Below are 19,129 nucleotides of genomic sequence, written 5' to 3'. Positions count from 1 at the left end.
TGTTCCACCCCATCCGCTTCATGTAATGACGTCACCATGGCCTTTCTCTGTGTGGGGCATGGACGTTATCGAGCAAATCCATCCGAAGGCTTCGAATGGCCACCGTTTCATTCTCGTAGCAATTGACTATTTCACGAAATGGGTAGAGGCTGCGTCATACGCCAGTGTCACTCAATCCACTATTTGCAAGTTTCTGAAGAAAGAAATTATATGTCGGTATGGTCTACCTGAAAGGATTATCACCGATAACGCAACAAACTTAAACAACAAGATGATGAGTGCTGCTTGCGAACAGTTCAACATAAAACATCACAATTCCACTGTTTACAGACCAAAGATGAACGGAGCAGTAGAAGCAGCAAACAAAAATATTAAGAAGATAGTGGAGAAAACAACTGAAACTTACAAAGACTGGCATGAGAAGTTGCCTTTTGCTTTGTTCGCTTATCGAACCTCGGTACGAACTTCGACTGGGGCAACTCCATTTTCACTAGCCTATGGAATGGAAGCAGTGCTACCCATTGAAGTCGAGATTCCGTCTCTCAGGGTCTTGTCAGAAGTCAAACTGGATGATGCAGAGTGGGCACAATCCAGATATGATCAGCTTAATCTGATAGATGAAAAAAGACTGAAATCCATTCATCATGGTCAAATCTATCAGAAACGAATGATCCGAGAACATGACAAAAAGGTGCGCCCAAGAATATTCCGTGAAGGGGATCTAGTGCTAAAAAGAATTTGGCTAGTCCAGAAAGATTTTCGAGGAAAATGGACGCCAAATTGGGAATGACCTTATATCGTGAAAAAGGCTTTCTCCGGAGGAGCCCTCATCCTGGCTGAAATGGACGGACCTGAACTGCCACATCCCATTAACTCGGACGCAGTCAAGAAATACTTCGCTTAGGATGAAAACCCGAGAGGGCGTCCTAAGTTGAAAAAAAAGAGAAAAAAAGAAAAAAAGGAAAAAGAACAAAAAAAGAGAAAATAATACGGGTTCAAGATGAAAACCCGCAAAGGGCGTCTTGCAACCAAGGATGAGTCCAAGTTGAAAACCCGGAAAGGGCGATTTGGATATTAACGGTGGAAACATCCCGGCGCATGAATCTTCTACGAACTCAACAAATCGGAGAAATGTTGCACCCTCCCAAACGTTGTCGCATTTTTAAAGATCCTTTGGCAAAGGCTGCATTCAAGGTCTCCAAACGGATTTTCAGCTCAGAAGTGCCCACGTTATCGAGATCTAAGACATTCATTTACAAATCATCGTGTATTTGTTTTTTAGAATGTTTGTCATGTATTATTTGTTCTTCTCCTCCCTTGTGAATAAAGACAATATTTCCTCTAATTCCTTCTGAGCATCTTGAATTAGATTTAAACCTAATGATTTATTTATTTTTTGTGAAAGATAATCGCATATTACTATACAAAGATTCATTGAAAAGTACAGGTACCCAGAAGCCGATCAAGGCTCATGCACATGCTTGAGATAGTTGAGAAGCATCTTCAAAAAAAAAATTAAAAAAAAAATCATCAAACATTTGAAGAATTCAAGATCAGAGATTGGAACTTCAAGCTTTCAAAATCAAGAGTCAACAACGACAGGCCACCGGAGATCGAGATTACTCTCTAGAGCTCAGAATAACATATGTTGCATATGCATTTTAGGCATATCTAAGAGCATGACATCCATAACATCACATATATGCATATCTTTGCAGGTTTTACCCAGAGCCAATTTCAACTTCACAACGAAGGATATTGGACTCCAGACAACGCAAGTTCAACTTCACGATGAAGGGACCGCTGGTTGTCAATAAACATTTCTCAGATTCAGAGTCAATTTCAACTTCACAACGAAGGATATTAGACTCCAGACAACGCAAGTTCAACTTCACGACGAAGGGATCGCTGGTTGTCAACAAACATTTCTCAGATTCAGAGTCAATTTCAACTTCACAACGAAGGATATTGGACTCCAGACAACGCAAGTTCAACTTCACGGCGAAGGGACCGCTGGTTGTCAACAAATATTTCTTAGATTCAGAGTCAATTTCAACTTCACAACGAAGGATATTGGACTCCAGACAACGCAAGTTCAACTTCACGACGAAGGGACCGCTGGTTGTCAACAAACATTTCTCAAATTCAGAGCCAATTTCAACTTCACAACGAAGGATATTGGACTCCAGACAACGCAAGTTCAACTTCACGACGAAGGGACCGCTGGTTGTCAACAAACATTTCTCAAATTCAGAGCCAATTTCAACTTCACAACGAAGGATATTGGACTCTAGACAACGCAAGTTCAACTTCACAACGAAGGGACCGCTGGTTGTCAACAAATAATTTCCCAATTTCGGAGCCAATTTCAACTTCATAGCGAAAGATATTGGCCTCGAAACAGCACAACTTACTTGGATCTAAACTTCACGATGAAGGATATTCAAATCCATGGCTCAACTTCACGACGAAGGAGCCATATACGATTCCAACTTCACAAACAGGTTGACCCAACCTTACGACGGAGGAATCATTTGCAACACATCAGCACCGAAGTCTTCAGGACAAGTTTCACCTTCAAAACGAAGTATCTTGAGCCAGAGGAAGATCCCGGAATCATTTGCCAAAAAGCTTTGAGTTTGATTTCAACTTCGCAACGAATAATATCGTAATCAAAATTTTCCCGTTTTGACTCAACCTCATGACGAGGGGGTCATTTCGTGATTGACAAACCAATTCCCATATCGAAGTTCAACTCTACGACAGATGATATTCAATATGACCGAAATTTATGTCTTTTAGTCTTTGCTCTATTGTCGTTACACGATAATGAGCAAAGAGGGGCAGCTGAAGACACTGAATTTCGATCGATTAATATTATATTTTATAATATTGTTTTTATTATTATAAATTTATATTTTCATTTATTCATTATTTATGTTACATTTCACAGGTGGCCCAAGATTTATTACAGATACACGTGGCCCAGGAACCCAGATGGTCCAGCAGAAGACTCGTTTGGTAATCAAACCAAACCCTAACGCCGCATCCCTTGTTTCCAGCCGCGCGAAGACCCCATGCCTCACGAGTCTTCAATGTTCACGCCTCTCCCCCGTACTTCTCGGCAATAAACCACCTTCGTGGATATATGGGACTCCAACCCCGAAACATACGACAAACGATACAACCATCATCAACAAACAACAACGCATTAGAGTTATATTTTAAATAGGAGTCTAAAAAATAGTTAGTTTTTCAGTATAAATAGATCCATTTGTAACACTACGAATGGGGATTTTTTTTTGATACGGAATACAAGAAAAGTTACTAGCAAATCACATCCAAATACTCAGAGCATTCGAAATTTTCTTTCCTCTGCAAAAATTTCAAAGAAAAGTTAAAGGTAAGGAACTCACCTTTGCGCGATTTTCAGGCTTGCATGTCTACTTTGTACTTCCTTCTCTTTGTTTTTGGTTCGAAAAGCATCAAATAAAATGATTTCTGGCCGATGAACCGAGGCACATTCGAGATCTATTTTCATAGATCTAACTTCCGAGGCCGATTTTTCTAAGAAACAAACTCTGTTTTTGGAACAAGGGGGTGAACAGCTTTCGAAAAAAAGAAACTTTTTTTTTGTTTTTGCCGCCGATGAACGGCGGCGGCGAGGCGGCGTGGGGGGCGGCTGATGGCCTTTTTCTGGAAATCCGTCGTGTTCTTCATATATGAAGAACAGGCGATAGAGAAATGAGAGAAGGAGACGAGGGCTTTTGATTTCTGAAGAAAGAAATGAAACTAAAAAATTTATTTGAGTCATATATTAAGCCTGTTCCAGCCTTACGCCCGACCCGATGAACTCCTCGGACCCGCGTGTTTTTGCAAGAAGCGAGAGATTTGCGTTTTGGTTCTCCAGTTTCAAAAACATTTAATTTGGTCCTCTGAATCGATTATTGAACCCGAAATCCTTGTAAATTGACCCTTGAGTTTATTTCGTTTTCAATTTAATCCCTACTATTATTATATACTATATTTTCATTATTATTATATTTTATTCCTTTATTTATATATATATATATATATCTTATGTATATTTTTATTTTATTTTATTATATATATATATATATATATATATATATATATATATACATAACCATCGTTATTTTTATTATTTTAAGTATTATTGATAGCGTATATAAACATATATTTTTTTATTTTTTTATTATATGTATATTCTTTATATTTTTTCATTTACTTTATTTATTTTTATTTATTTTTATTTATCTCTATACATAACCATCGTTAATTTTATTATTTTAAGTATTATTGATAACGTATATAAACATATATATTTTTTTCTTTTATTATTATATGTATATTCTTTATATTTTTTCATTTACTTTATTTATTTTTATTTATTTTTATTTATCTCTATACATAACCATCGTTAATTTTATTATTTTTAGGTATTATTGATAGCGTATATAAACATATATTTTTTTGTTTTCTTTTATTATTATATGTATATTCTTTATTTTTTTTCATTTACTTTATTTATTTTTATTCTATTGCGTTTCCTTTTTATTTAATACATGTTTTATTTGTATTCCTTTGTTTTTATATAGTTTTCATTTCTTTGTTTGTATGTTTTTGCTATTCATGCATATATGTATATATACATTTATTTAGTGTATTTTTTATATTATTTCTTTTCCTTTATTTATCTTATTTATCATTAGTTTATTTGTATTGTCTCCTCTTATTTGTATCATTGGTTTTGTGGTTGTTATATCTTATTTATTTTCACCACTTCAAACGTAACGTTTTCTTCTTAATGGTCTTCATTCAATTAATCAGTGGTAAGTAATTTAGGATCAAATTTTACCTTTTAATTTAAAATTACAACTTTCTTGATAAAGACAACTGGAAATTACGTAGTACCGAAAGGGTGGTTCAAGGGTGCTAATCCTTCCTTGACCGTAACCGACTCCCGAACCCGACGCGTTTCTGGTACAACGCAGATCAGGTAAGAAATAAGGTATCCGATCAACCCATTTTTAATAAATGGTCGGTGGCGACTCTAACCCAATCAATCCAAGTCGAAGCCCAATTCCGAGGTAAGTCAACAAAAAAGACGGTTCCGACATGTTTATATATATTTTTCAGACATCGAAGATTTAATTTTAAAATCATCGATAATTGTTGATATTTCTTTTGAATCTATTAATAATTTAGTATAATTTTTTAAAAATATGTAAAAAAAATGTTTAAAATCGTCAATAATCGATGTGGTTTTTTAAAATTCATTGGTAACTGAATATAACTTTCTAATTATACAGAAGAGAACGATTTTATTGAAAGTTGAGCGGAAGAAGAGGACTCCACTAATTACTATAGATTTTACTAATAATAACCTTAACCCCACAAAAATTAAAACAAATCTTTATTTTTTATTTTTTTCACAATATTTACCTTATGCCTTCCTTTTTAAACTCTCAATAAACAAATCATATAATAAAAAAATTATTTACTGTTTTAATAAATTAATTATTAAATAGATAATATTTATTCTTCTAATTTAATTAATAAAACTTCGAAAAATGGAAATTTTGTGAGAGCATGAACCTATAAAATGGTTTGAATATATATAATAATATAAAAACAACTTTGTTAAAGCATGGAACTATTAATTATTAATAAAATGAGATGTGTGCGATCTATGGAAACCAGATAAAAATAAGGGACCATATGTTTTTTTACTGTGACTTTATTAATTAGTTTTGGGTTTTTTTCCCCCATTTTGAGGGTAAGTCTCTTCTCATTGTGATTCTTAAGTGTGCTTACTGCTTAGGGTTGTCACATTCATAGCATCTGGGAGGGGAGAAACTATAGACACTTCAAGGATACATTTTACTCAGTTGATGTGTTGCAGAGTATAAAGGAGATGATCCAGATTCGACTCAAGGGCTGAAAAATTACTGGATTCGACTCTATGAGTTTTCGTCTTTGTAATAAGTAGGGAATCTCCCAACTGATTATTTGTGTTTGTTCTGATTTTCTGTTGTATTTATTGGTTATGTTGTAGCAATTGAATGTTTCTCTTTGAGCAGTATAAATACGAAGAATTTTTTCAAAATTAATTGATTAATAAATTATATATAAAAATTATATCAAAAATATAATTTTAATTAAATAGATTTAATTTCTGATTTAATTAATTGAAACAATTGGTTTGATATTTTACTACTCTCTTCATCCCATTGAAATTGTCTCTTGTTTGATGCCTATTTTATTATTACACCAACTTTGAAAGCTGCCACTAGGCTAACCAAAAAAGACATTAAAAAACATTAGTGGTCATTTTGCAACTTTTCATAGTCGAATGACCAAAAGAAAAACTTATGTCTCTATAGTGCCATGAAAACAAAGGACCACACAACAAATTAACTTGTCGCTGCCATCACATTCATCAATACTAGTTGTCTTTAACATCTTAGAAAGAGCTGGATGATTGAGCTATATATAGTCAAGCTGGTATATAGATTTACACATACGAGGCCTAGAGTTTAAGAAACCCCATTATACCGTGTGATAATATGCTTAAAACCTTGTGAGTACATATTCAACTCCAAGCTTTATAACATCAACCTGTACTTCACGAGCAGTTTGTGTCGTAACTTGCGAGCCCCAGAAGCTCGGGACCTTCCAGGCGAGGGTTTTTCTCGAAGCTACATATTTCGGAAAAATATTGAAGATCAGCGACGTTGCACAAGGAAAACAAAAGAAACAAATAGCTCTAAAATATTAACAACGTGCACCATAAGACACAGTCCATTAAACAGTGATTCCAACGAGGCCCGTCAAAGAAGAGACAAAGTAGAAACTTGAAGGTAGATTGTCGATCATGAACACCTAAAAATAAAATAACAGAAGCTATACTAGCCATGAGACTCTCGTTAATGTGCATTGTGGGGTAAAGGTATAAAGAACACAGTATCTTTCTGCAAAGCTGTCATTAACAACTAAGAGTGAGAATGGCAGAAGGCCACAAACAAGGGAATATGCCTCAGCTTATCTATAGAGTAGAATCGCAAATATAAAATCGAGCTTCATCTTCTCCAAGGGATTTAAATGATGCAGTCATTTACTTTTAATTTTAAACATTCCTCGAGAAACTCTTCAAAGTCTTTATATGTATCTCAACATCAAAATTATCATTATTACCACATGTGAATGATAAAAAGAGTTAGAAATCCAGCTTAACCTTTATAGCTTCAAGGGTTGCACATATAACTGATATCATAATAAATGGACATGAAATATAACAATATTTAAAATATATATATATAAGAAGAGAGAGGGGGTAAGCTTACTTGTTTAGAGGAATGTGCTCAAATGGTCCACTGGTAGGAATTGGTCCACACAAATCATTGTTTGAGACATCACTAGAAGAAAAGAGGTAAAATTTCAAAGACCATTAGTCTAAGGCTTCTCAAAAATCCATATAATAGTAGTTAAAGTCACAATCCTTACACAACTTTGAGGCTTGAAACACCACCAAGTTCCCTAGGGATAGGTCCAGTTAACTTGTTGTCATTAAGCCGCCTATAAAATTAAACGAAAATAAGCAAAAAAAAAAAAGAACAAAAATTTACCAGCATTGCAGTCAGTGACATGAGAATAACTAGAAAGGGAGTGATCATGGTGGCAATCTTTGAAAACCAGTAGAGGACAACCATTATCTAATACCTGTAATTTACTTAAGCCCTGGTAATTCATTTTCTTAGGTCTAGAAATGAAAGTTTGACTATAGTCTATTCCAGCATAAAGTGATTAACACTTGGACATTAGCACTCACAAGAATACAAGATGCTTCAGTTTCCCAAGTGACCGGGGAATGGTCCCTGAGATGTTGTTATATAGGTCCAAACTGATGAGGCTGTTCAAGTTCCCAAGTTCAACAGGGATGGTTCCTTGGATGTTGTTTTTGTAAAGTTCCCTGCATGGAAGAGAAGATAACCGCAAGTAAAGTTTTTGATGCATGACAACGTGTAATCTAGTGAACATTGATAAACAAGATAATATGCACATGCAAATATGTCAGTAGCTCCAGAATTCAGACGCTAAGGGCAGAAGTGGGCAAAGGTTAAAGGGGAAAGAACATACAGATTCCTGCAAATGCTCAAGCTTCCCAAGCTCAGGTACCAAATGTCCAGACAGGTTGGAATTACCTAAATCTCTGCAAAAAGAAAGGGAAAAAAAATACCATTTCAGATGGCATGGCGAAATGCCATAATCCCGAGGTGCTAGTTCTAAAAAAAAAGTTGTATTTGGAAACTACTAGGGAAATTTGTTGAATCAAAACCAACAAAAAGTACCCCACTTGTATATTCTTTTTTATGTCCTGTGTTACAAACTTCCACCAGAGCAAACACTCAAAATATCTAATGATCCAAATTGAAGAACAGACAAAAACTAAATAACCACGCAAAAAGGCAATCTTCTATTCCATAATAAAGGGAAATGAAGATCAACATAAATGTATAGTTCTTATTCGGGCAGGCAATGGTAAAGCTTCCATCAATTCAAACACACATGTTACAGAAATTGCGAAGTGATACTGCTCATAACAGCCTAAACCGATGTTTCCTTTGACAGAAAGGAATTCTCGAAAGACATAAACCACTAACCATTTGAGAAGGCATGTCAAAATCCCATAATTCCAAATGTATGTGATTTCAAAAGCATGCAAATGGTACGCCTCTTACCAAATTGAAACCTACTTGTAAAACTGTTTAATCAAAACCAACAAAAAAGTAACCACTTGTATCTCTTTTTATGTCATAACTTACAAACCTGTTCTTCTCAAAGGGACATGTAGATTATAGGCACATCTAGTTCAAAACTTCCACAGAAGCAAAACAGTAAAAACATATAATGCTCCAAATTGAAGAATAAACAAAAAGGAAAAACTAAACAACATGGCAAAAAGGCAATCTTTTGTTCCATAATAAAGGGAAAAGAAGATCAAAAATCAAAATACATATATAGTTCTAATTCAGGCAGACAATTGTACAACTTCCGTTGACACAAACACAAATATGTTAAGGAAAATGTGAATTGTGAAGTAATTCTGTTTATAAACTAGAATATGATTCAAACGTCGCAATTAACCATTATAAAGGGTATTCTATGCCAAATCTATCAAATATTCCGTATGAAAAAACTTCACAAAGCTCCAAATTTGCCTTTTATAATACCTAAAGAATTTTCTAAAGAATTTACCCAAAAAAACATGAGAGTAAAATAAAGAAAAGAATCCAAACTCAGTTTAAATCCAGCAAGTAAACCCCACCCCCACCCACCCAAAAAAAAAACGCAAGCTCCAGATGATAAAACAGCTTCTCACAACCATATTACAAAATAGACATCAAATTCAATTAAATAAACCAATACCCAAGTTAAGCCACCAATTTACTAACTATCAAACAAAGGAACTAACATGTATTCAAATAATATAAAATTTTAATTCTTTTGTTTCTTAAAAAAAAGTCAAATAAAAGAAACCAACGAAAAAAAAACTAGAGAGAGAAATCAGCATACACTCGGGTAACTCGACTATCTTGGTTACAAGTAACGTGGAACCAAGTACAAGGGTTAACAAGGTTGGGATCCCAGCTGTGGAGCACGTTATCCGGATCCACTAAACTTTTTCTCAACGTGTAAAGAGCATCTCCCTCGGAGTTTCCAAAAGCAGATGGAATCAGAGCCAGCGACACAGAGAAAGCCCATAGCCAGATCGGTGCCGCCATGGATGACGTTAGTTGCAGCTGCTCCGTTAGGGCTAGCATTTAATGATAAAGAAAGAAAGAAAGAAGAAATGAGATGGAAATGGAAATGGGGGAGGTTGGACTTGTTAAAGATTTTGGCAACTACTACTTCCACCAAATTTCCAAAGAGAATCGGCTTTGGGAATGGCAGAGTAAAACATGGTCTCTCCTTTTATGCCTTTTTTTTCTTTTTCTTTTTCTAAAAAAATAAATAAAAGCAACGTAAAAATCAGTAGACGGTGGGAAAAGGAAGAGGAAAACGTTGGCCTTGGGGCGAGTTGGTCTTTATATGACTAAATTGGTTAATATTTTTACAGAGTCAACTTTGCGTACAGTATGTGAAACTACTAAAGTCTTCTATTGACTTATACAGGCCCATCTAGCATTAATTTCATTTGTTTTTTTAGGTAAATTATGTATTTAATATTTAAATTATTTATTTTAATCTATTTTAATTTTTAATTTTTAATTTTTTTTAAAGTATAATTAATGTTTAGTTTTTATTTCGTTTTAGTATCTTGTTATTAAAAAATTAGTGAATAATTTGCGCATGGAATATTTTTATGGATAAATTGCATTATTCATCACTCAATTATATTCTCACTTCTATTTTGGTTACTAAAGTTTAATTTTTTAATTTAATTACTTAACTTTCAAATTACTCATAATTTAATCACTCTAACTTTCAAATTTAATTTTTTAGTTATATATTAATAAAATAATAATAGAAAATGTCATCTCATAAAAATATTAATAAAATAAATTATAGTGATTAAAATATGAGCAACTTGAAAGTTGAGTAGTTAAATTGAAAAAAAATTAAACTTTAGTAACAAATTAAGATTGAAAAGATAGTTGAGTGATTAGTGATATAATTTACTCATAAAAGATATAATGTGTTAAATTTTTAACTGCAAGATATTAAAATGAAATAAAAACTAAACATTAAGTATAATTTTGAAAAAATTGAAAGTTTCAATACTAAAATGGAATAAAACAAATAGTTTAGGTACTGATTGCATAATTGACCCTTGTTTTTATTGGTATATGTAATTTTAAAATAGTATTTATTTAATTTTTTAAAAAAAATTATTAGTAATGCAAACATGTCTTTTATAGATAAAATTAATTCAAATTTAAACGAACTCAATTTCATTTATCTTTTAAATAATATTTTTTCTTAAAATGAAATCTCGATTAACATATAATTTATTCTTTAAATAGTTTCATTTCTCTTTTTTACGTTAGTATTTATTTAAAAAAATTAATCTATTACTAAGAGCTAGTTAATCCAGTGGGATTATATATTAAATTCTTTAAGCAAGGTAAGTGGTCCGAACTCTGACGTTTGTAAATAAAACAAATTAGGTTTAAAGGAATTGCTCTTATCTCTGCACTAGCGAATAAAATTATTCCAATTCAAATTTTAATAAGTTTAACTTTATTTTATTTTTTAATAATAATTTTTTGTTAAAATAAAATGTTGATCAACGAACAATTTATTCCTTAAATAGCTTTTTTTATAAGAATGAATAAATAAAATTAAGAGAAAGTGTACGAATTAAATTATTTCGGTAATTAAAAAGTATTTATTATTTTTAGATATTAAGGTTTCGAATATCAATTATTATAATAAAATTATTAAATATTTATTATCAAATGGTTAATAATATTTGAATGAATTGCTGCTGCGGGTGGATACGGAGATAGAAGAATCAAGGGTTTGAAGAGTTGATGAATAAATCAAAGGGATTTATCTTGCTTTTGTTATCACGTGTGTGTGTATTATCAAAACAAGTTCAGGAAGCTTTTAAAAGATCGAATAATATGATCTGATGGGCGTACGTGTTTCTTCATTATTGCCTTTATCTTCTGATTTTCGGTCTTCCTTTGCGTTGGACAATTCAACGTGGGCCACCTGGCATTGGGCCCCTTTTCTAATTTTTTTTTGGAGGGATAAGTATATTGTTTTTTTTATTTACAAAATTGCAGTTGACAAAAATGACAAGATTCTCACATTTCACCATTCATGTTCTTCATTAGTTCCCTCTTCAGTTGATTTACTCAAAACGAGAAGGAAACACGACACTAATTAGAGCAGTAAACATATTTTACTGTGAAATAATTTGATACACAGTGTCCAAATATGATTGGAGGGACATGGATAGGGCACTAATTTGATACACATTATCCCAATATGATAATTTTTTTTATTATAATCTCTTATGATGTTGATTTCCTTAATTGTAAGATTGAATATATATAGTTATACTTTTTTTTTAAAATAATTGTTGTAGAATGTTAGTTTAATATATTTATGAATTGTTATTTCGGTTGTAATATATTTGTTTGGTCTACATATATTTATAAATTATTAGTTTGGAGTTTAAATTTGATTTTTTTGTTAAATTATGTTTATATTAAAAAACTAGATTTTACATATACATATATTAAAAAGAGAAATTCCAACGAGTTTAACGAACAATGAGCAAAATCGAGTAACAAGCCTTTTGAGAATAGATCGAACAAATTCCAAAGATTTTTAAACCTTATAGCCTGGGTTGATGTTCTACGTCATGCCTGCTGAACCAATAAATCTGGTTACGAAGTTCGATGGGCTGCAAAAGGCTGCCGTCAGATATCAAAAAAATGTAAAGAAAACATAGGGCCATATAATAAGGCTTGTATTCCACAGAATGAGTCAAATGAAGACTATACCTAAAGTTACATTCATAGAGAAGGGTTAAAAAAGAATGGTTAACCCACCATCTACAATGGAACCTTTATTCCTATCTGAATGATATTTACTATATCAATTCCGGACTAGTGCTAGAACCAATAAATGTGGGGTTGGTAGTTTGGCTACACGGTTACAACCCCTTTGGTTTACCTTTCTGTAATGCAATGACAGAGAGATCTTCGTAAACCGATTTCATATCGGGCCTCTCTTGTGCTGGTAGGATGCATCTCAGAGCTACCTGTAGCATGGCATCAAGCGTTCTCTGTGTGTCTTCAACGTTATCCCTTTCCAATATCATAGGATCGAAGCAGTCACTAGCACGGTGTTCTGACGCTAACAATCTCACCCAGTCGGTTAGATCAACCATACCCGTGCTCCCTGAAACTATCTCTCCCGAACTCTTTCCTGTTAGAAGCTCCATCAATATGACCCCGAAGGCATATACATCACTTTTTAAGGATGGGCATGGTTTGCTTGAGCTAGCAAACTCAGGGGGGCGATAGCCAAGAGCACCTGCGTTCAGAACTTGTTCAGCTGTGCCTGCTGATGTCAGTATCCGATGGAGACTGTAATCGGTGAGGCGTGCAGCCAAATTTGGATTTTCTAGTAAAATGTTTGTAGACTTGAGGTTGCCATGGGGTATTGCGCTCTCATTGTGTAGGTAGTTCAGACATCGAGCCACATCTATAGCAACCCTAAGCCGTTCATCCAGAGACAAGGGCGGCGGTTTTCCTTGTTCTGTGTCTGCAGAAGAATTCAAGAAACATTAGTTGTGAAACTCAAACTCCGTGTGCGTGTGTGTGTGTATATATATATATCATGAGAAAAGCAGGAAGTATTCGAGATTAATGGCTTATGCTAGTATTCCTGCATACAGTTCAATCTGCAGAATCAAATGACCTAATATAACAGAAAGACAGTGCCTTAGTTCAACTAAAAAAGAGTTGTTTCCATTATATAAGCAAATATCTCGCATATACTTTACTTCAATATTTCTTACAATCTTGCATATTACTCCAGATTTAGACTCAAAACAAAGTCGTTTCAAACTCTGCTGCGCCTAAACTATGATAATACATATGCGGTTTTGTGTACACAAGACTATTAACAATGCAGAATATGAATGTAAATCGAGATCCCGGAAATTCGACCAGCATGGAAACTTCACCAAACATAGCAAAAAATTGGTTTCTCATCTTACCTTGAAGATAGAACGCCAAACATCGTGCATTGATGTAATTTGATATGATCAACTTCTCATGCTCCTTGGGACCCCAATAAAAACCCTGAAGAGAAACTAAATTTGGGTGTTTGATGTACCCAAGTTTCTTCACTTCCCTCGCAAATTCCTTTTTACCTTTTGCTATCCCTTCCTTCAACCATTTGATAGCCAATACATTACCAGAATCAAGTGTAGCTTTATACAATGTCCCGTGGCAACTCCTTCCAATAATTTCAGCCGGAGAACATGAAAGTTCGTCTGCAGTCAGTGTCAGAGATCCATCAAAGAGATGCAGATCCCCAGCTAGTTTATCGGGAGAACGAACCTTTAGCGCAGTCGAACTCTCAAATGGAAATTGGTCTTTTATTGGAGATGCTTTTGAAGATGACAAGACAGACATGGGAGAAGCCGCTCCGTCTTCTCTTCTTGTGGACTCGAGATGACCAAGATATTTACGGTCATTTAAGACGGATGAACTGTTTCCCTGATCATATGCAGAACCCTTTTTGGTCGATGACAAAAGCTCTCGACGGAAACTAAATGAAGACGAGGATGAACCCTTGCTTCTGTAAGGTGCTGATGTATGAGAATGGGAATACTCTCCTTGATGTACGGTTTCTTTGCTGCCGTTTCTTTTCAGCCCATCGTTTGTAGTTTCCTGCCAGTTGTTCCTATAATAAATCATTACGCACACAAGTGCTATTATAGCAGCACCACCAACCAAGCCTACAATCAAGGCAATTCTGGTGACAGGTTTCAGCTGAGACCCACGAGCCTTCAAATTCAGGTTGGAAGAACCTTTTGGTGACGATGGAAAAGAACCAAACTTCAGTAAGGAGTTTCCGGGATGGAATGATGACTCGGGAAATCCACTCAAGTTGTCAGGAACAGCACCAGAGAAATTATTAAAAGACACGTTGAATCCTTTCAGTTCATTAGGAAGACTATCAGGGATGCTGCCCTCAAGTTTGTTATTGGATAGATTAAGAACCTCCAAGTTATGGAACTTGGTGATTTCTGTGGGCAAGCTGCCCGTTAATGAGTTATAAGACAGATCAAGAGTCACCAGGCTAAAATTTTCTGCAGAAATTACAGAAGGCATGTTCCTTTTGTCCTGAAGAGGTATCGAACCAGTAAATTTGTTGCCTGAAAGATTGAGATCAGTCAATTTTGTTGACATGAAGAGGCTGGGAAGGAGAGATCCATTAAGGTGGTTGAGGCTTAGATCAATGACCTTTAATTCTGGGTATGTACCTAAAATTGCTGGAAGCACACCATGTAATGAGTTGTTTGATACCTTGAATGTAGTCAGCCTTAAAAACTGAGAAGTTTGGTTCGGCAAGGTCCCAGTCAGAGAGTTTGAACTCAGTTCAATAACTTCCACATAATTCCCCCAACCTTGGATTCTAGACAAGTCCCCTGAGAGTATGTTGTTACTGATGTCTATGACTGCACAATGCTCTATCCTGTACGGCAAGGACCCCGAGAGTTTGTTTGATGAAATGTTGAGCTTCTTTAGAGCTGATGAGGTTATACTTCCTACTGGCCCTGCATGGATGTGAATTCACGAAGAAAAACTTTATTAACAAAAAATTGTTTGAAAGTATGATATACTGGAACCAAAAATAATCAGCATACGAAACCTTGAAGAATTGACAGTGAACTACACATCCGGCATCGCTAGAAAGGACCTACTAATTGAACATACCATACATGTGAATTTAACTACATTTAAGGTCAAGGTGTGATACTATTTTGAAACAATTATTGCAACTTATTGTCATGTTGCATAGCTACCATGTTAGTTTGATCATCTCTCAAATGATACAAGACAAACTTGTTTGCGGTTTTTTGAAACCAGAAAACGAAAACATTTATTTTCTATCTCAGTTTAGTTCAAGATATGGAGACCATGATGTTTTCCGAAAGCTGGAAGAAAAGAAGCAAATGCTATAGGTACAGAGGCATAATGTGACGCTCCAAGAATGTCATTGCAATGCACAGTACTTAATTAGCAAGACAGGGTAAAATTTATGATATAAAGCAAAATAGGATTGAATAGCGCAATATATTGACAGATACAGTTGTTCACTTAAGTTATGAAATAAAGAGAAAATACCTTCAAGTTGATTAAGGCTGAGATCGAGTTCGGATAAGATCATGGAGCTTTCTTGCAAAAGTGCTTCTGGTAGTGATCCTGACAACCGGTTGTTCCCAAGCCGAAGTATCCGCAAAGATACTATAAAATTGAAAGAAGGTATAGTTCCCACTAACTGATTATTACTAGCATCCAAAACTTCTAAACTGTCGAAATATGGCATTCCATCATGAGCAAAGAGTTCTCCAACCACCAAATTCCGGCTTATATTTAGATACTGAATGGAAGAAACAAAACTGGAGCTTCCAAGCCCCAAGTCCAGTGAACCAGATAACTGATTGTTGCTCAAGTCCACATGAACCACACTTTCCAATTGGGATAAAAGATTCATGATATCCCCAGAAAAGCCATTAGATCGTAAATCTAAATATGCCAACCTCTTAAGGTTGCTAAAACCAGAGGGAAATGCGCCTTCGAAACTATTTGAAGAAAGATTCAGAAGAACCAAATCTTTTAAATTGGCAATACCTGATGGTATAACCCCATGAAAGGCATTAACCGAGAGGTCCAAAAACTCTAGAGACCGAATAGAGCCGATGTTCGAGATGGTCCCTGTCAACTGGTTGCTTGAAATGGATAAATTTCTAAGCAACTTAAGACCAGCAATGACAGGGAAACTGAAGTTCCCAACCAAACCCAAGTCATTTAGAGTGATTGAAGTTACATGGCCTTCATTACAGGTGATGCCAAACCAATTCTTGGGACACCCATCAGATGCCAAGGACTTAGAGTCCCATGAATCAAGAATTTTACCAGAAGGGTCTTTCTCAATGCCTTTATTGAGCTCTAAAAGTGCTTCAAAATCAGATTGGGCTAATGCAATCGGTACCAGAAACAACAAAAATACAAAATTGAATCTCTGCATTCCTTCAAACAAAGCCCCCAAACCTCCACCCCCACAAATCTCAGTGAATATATCAGAATGGAACAGGAGCTATAGAGAATTTTCTACAACAAGCTGCAAAGCTGAAATGAGCTAAAATGACTAAACAAATGTGTAGTTTAAGACTGAAAGAATTCAACTAATTCAACAATGGGATACTTACAAAAGCCAAAGATGCTTCCTTTTTGCACTAATCTAAGGGGCCAATGAATGAGCTTCAAAGCCCATGTCCTTTGAGATAAACTGAAACCCAAATCAAGTGAAACAAGCTCAAAAGCGCCAGATATATCATAAAAAGAGTCTAACACCACACGAAAGAACTGAGACCGAGAGTGAGAGGCTCAGGCAGGCGAGAAGAAAATGCTTGACAACAAGGAAAGAAGATAGAAACCGTAGGAAAAGGGTAGCTAAAAGCCTTAAAGTGAGAATCTTGCACCTGAAGTGGCTTAGGAAGTTGCAAAGAAAGTACAGCAAAATGTATTAAGATGGGAAGTTATATTCAGTAAAGAGAAGGTCAAAGATGCAGGGAAAGACCAGAGAACGAGGGAGTAAAACCCATGTTAAAGAGTGAGTGTGAGAGTGGGTTAGGTGGTCTGGTTTTTAATGTGGTCGTAAATTGCAGACACATTTAATGAAGAATTCTAAAGAAGTAAGAAAACAAAGCAATGATTTGTGCTTCTGGGTTGACTAGTTATTAAAATCTGATCATTATTTCATTGAATAAAACATAGTAACATGCAATGAATTAATGAACTAATAGCTGGTCCGAGTTTTTGATTAATCCCAAGACTGCTTTACTTTATGCAGGTTGAAATATTTTATTACTCTCTTTGCTAGCTTTCACCTCAGAATCTTCCATTTAACTTTGATCCACCATTAATGATCTATATATTTATTACTACTTTCTTCTTATTCTGATTTTAGCAATTAATTTACAAAAAAAACCCCATTCCAATTCATAAATAATTAACCTTTCTTCCCATGATTGGAAAGTTGGTCGCTCAATTATTTCACTTTGCCGAAGTGGTTCAATGGGCTTTTTGACTCTCTCTAACAGACAATGACATCCCTTGATGGAAAATGAGCACCATCAGCCGAGCCTGTTTAAATGCCCCTGGAGGGAGGGTGTGTTTTTCATTGGATACCATAGCTACGGCACTTCCAGACAAAAGTGACGAGCAGAAGAAACCGCGTCCCTTCGTTGATTTTTTTTTCTTTAAATGACAATGAAATTCGCCGTAAATCTTGCTTTAGGACTTCACATATAAAGTGAGGTTATTTGGAGAAAACATATATAATCTGAGAAACAGTGATCTATGTAAGTGATCAATTAAGAACAAAACAACATCGACCATTGCTGGCAAAGTGACAATACCATAAATACAGGCAGGACTGGCTAGCAAGAAGAGAACAATCTTGCAATCGACTTATGGCACAACGAACAGTTTAAAGTGGATGATGGGATCCTCTAACCAAAATATATGCTCGCAGGATGTTGCAGTCCTCAAAGACCAACGATTTTCCTGTGCACGTTATGTCCATGCAAGCCTTCGTCTCCATCATGATCGTGAAAAATGAGTGTTAAGATTCCAACCAAGCATAGCACCGAACCCACGAGAACTTCATATCGCTCCACCCAACGAAACTTGAGCTGGCTAGCACCATAGAAGGATAAAGCCACCAGCGAGGTCATCACAGCTATAGTGCTGCAAACCCAATGTCGGCTTAAGTTAGCCATCCAAGTAAAATCTGAGTTATAGGATTATAGCAAACTAAGCCATCCATACAATAACTTGTCTGATTAACCAGAACTTTTGTATACCGGTAGATTATCGACATTCAAAATATCTCGTGTGAAACACAAACAAGGACTACAGAATTCTCACACGCACATAGAACACTTTTCTTGTTAATTTTCCCTAACTTGAATCAATTCCTCATAATATAAAATCTTATGCAAAGAAAGCTATTGCTACTAATTAACGTTAAGAATTTCAGTGTAGATTACAGGTTGAAGCTGGTGTCGGTTATAGAAAATTATTGCAGGCCGAGATAATTATAATGCGAAAATCTTATTCCAAGAAAAATAGTAGTTGAAAAACCCTGGATGTCTCTCCCACCCGACCCCCTGATGAACGTCAACTTCCAAAACGGCCGTCGGACGGCCCAGCCGACCCCCCAGCCAGTCTTCGCTCTTACATGGAGATTGATAATTCCCACGCTTTGCAAACCCCAGCCTCCAACCGTGACATGGTGATCGGTGCTCACGTAGAAGCGCCCCCTGAAGATCTTGTTTCCCTTA

At 35.2% G+C, this 19,129-nt stretch overlaps 2 protein-coding genes across 2 annotated transcripts; both read right to left on the bottom strand.

Moving 5' to 3' along the window:
• Positions 1–6,572: 6,572 nt before the first annotated feature.
• Positions 6,573–9,806, bottom strand: LOC120148381 (leucine-rich repeat protein 1-like). Its single transcript, XM_039161523.1, has 6 exons — positions 9,598–9,806; positions 8,117–8,233; positions 7,853–7,993; positions 7,528–7,599; positions 7,368–7,439; positions 6,573–6,722 (listed from the first exon to the last, which is right to left on the bottom strand). Exons 1-6 carry the CDS (start codon positions 9,804–9,806, stop codon positions 6,650–6,652), a joined length of 684 nt encoding a protein of 227 aa, XP_039017454.1. The 3' UTR covers positions 6,573–6,649.
• A 2,806-nt stretch (positions 9,807–12,612) lies between these two features.
• Positions 12,613–17,247, bottom strand: LOC120148349 (probable inactive receptor kinase At5g10020). The gene is made up of 3 exons (XM_039161506.1): positions 15,906–17,247; positions 13,766–15,334; positions 12,613–13,308 (listed from the first exon to the last, which is right to left on the bottom strand). The coding sequence occupies exons 1-3, from the start codon at positions 16,807–16,809 to the stop codon at positions 12,695–12,697; spliced, it is 3,087 nt and encodes a 1,028-aa protein (XP_039017437.1). The 5' UTR covers positions 16,810–17,247; the 3' UTR covers positions 12,613–12,694.
• Positions 17,248–19,129: the final 1,882 nt, after the last annotated feature.

Source organism: Hibiscus syriacus, unplaced genomic scaffold, assembly GCF_006381635.1.
Source record: "Hibiscus syriacus cultivar Baekdansim isolate YM2019G1 unplaced genomic scaffold, ASM638163v2 tig00110956_pilon, whole genome shotgun sequence".
Lineage (NCBI taxonomy): Eukaryota > Viridiplantae > Streptophyta > Magnoliopsida > Malvales > Malvaceae > Hibiscus > Hibiscus syriacus.
Note: the sequence above shows the minus strand (reverse complement) of the source record. Positions and strands in the feature narration are given on the sequence as shown.

What these genes read in the sequence shown, in the direction of transcription:
- LOC120148381 (XM_039161523.1), bottom strand. Translation starts at nt 9,806, where the DNA reads ATGGCGGCACCGATCTGGCTATGGGCTTTCTCTGTGTCGCTGGCTCTG. An exon ending in TGCCCACTTCTGCCCTTAGC is followed by an intron (nt 7,994 to 8,116) that starts GTCTGAATTCTG and finishes TCTTCCATGCAG; the next exon opens with GGAACTTTACAAAAACAACA. An exon ending in GTTTCAAGCCTCAAAGTTGT is followed by an intron (nt 7,440 to 7,527) that starts GTAAGGATTGTG and finishes CTTTTCTTCTAG; the next exon opens with TGATGTCTCAAACAATGATT.
- LOC120148349 (XM_039161506.1), bottom strand. Translation starts at nt 16,809, where the DNA reads ATGCAGAGATTCAATTTTGTATTTTTGTTGTTTCTGGTACCGATTGCA. An exon ending in CAGCCTTAATCAACTTGAAG is followed by an intron (nt 15,335 to 15,905) that starts GTATTTTCTCTT and finishes ACATCCATGCAG; the next exon opens with GGCCAGTAGGAAGTATAACC. An exon ending in TTTGGCGTTCTATCTTCAAG is followed by an intron (nt 13,309 to 13,765) that starts GTAAGATGAGAA and finishes ATTCTTCTGCAG; the next exon opens with ACACAGAACAAGGAAAACCG.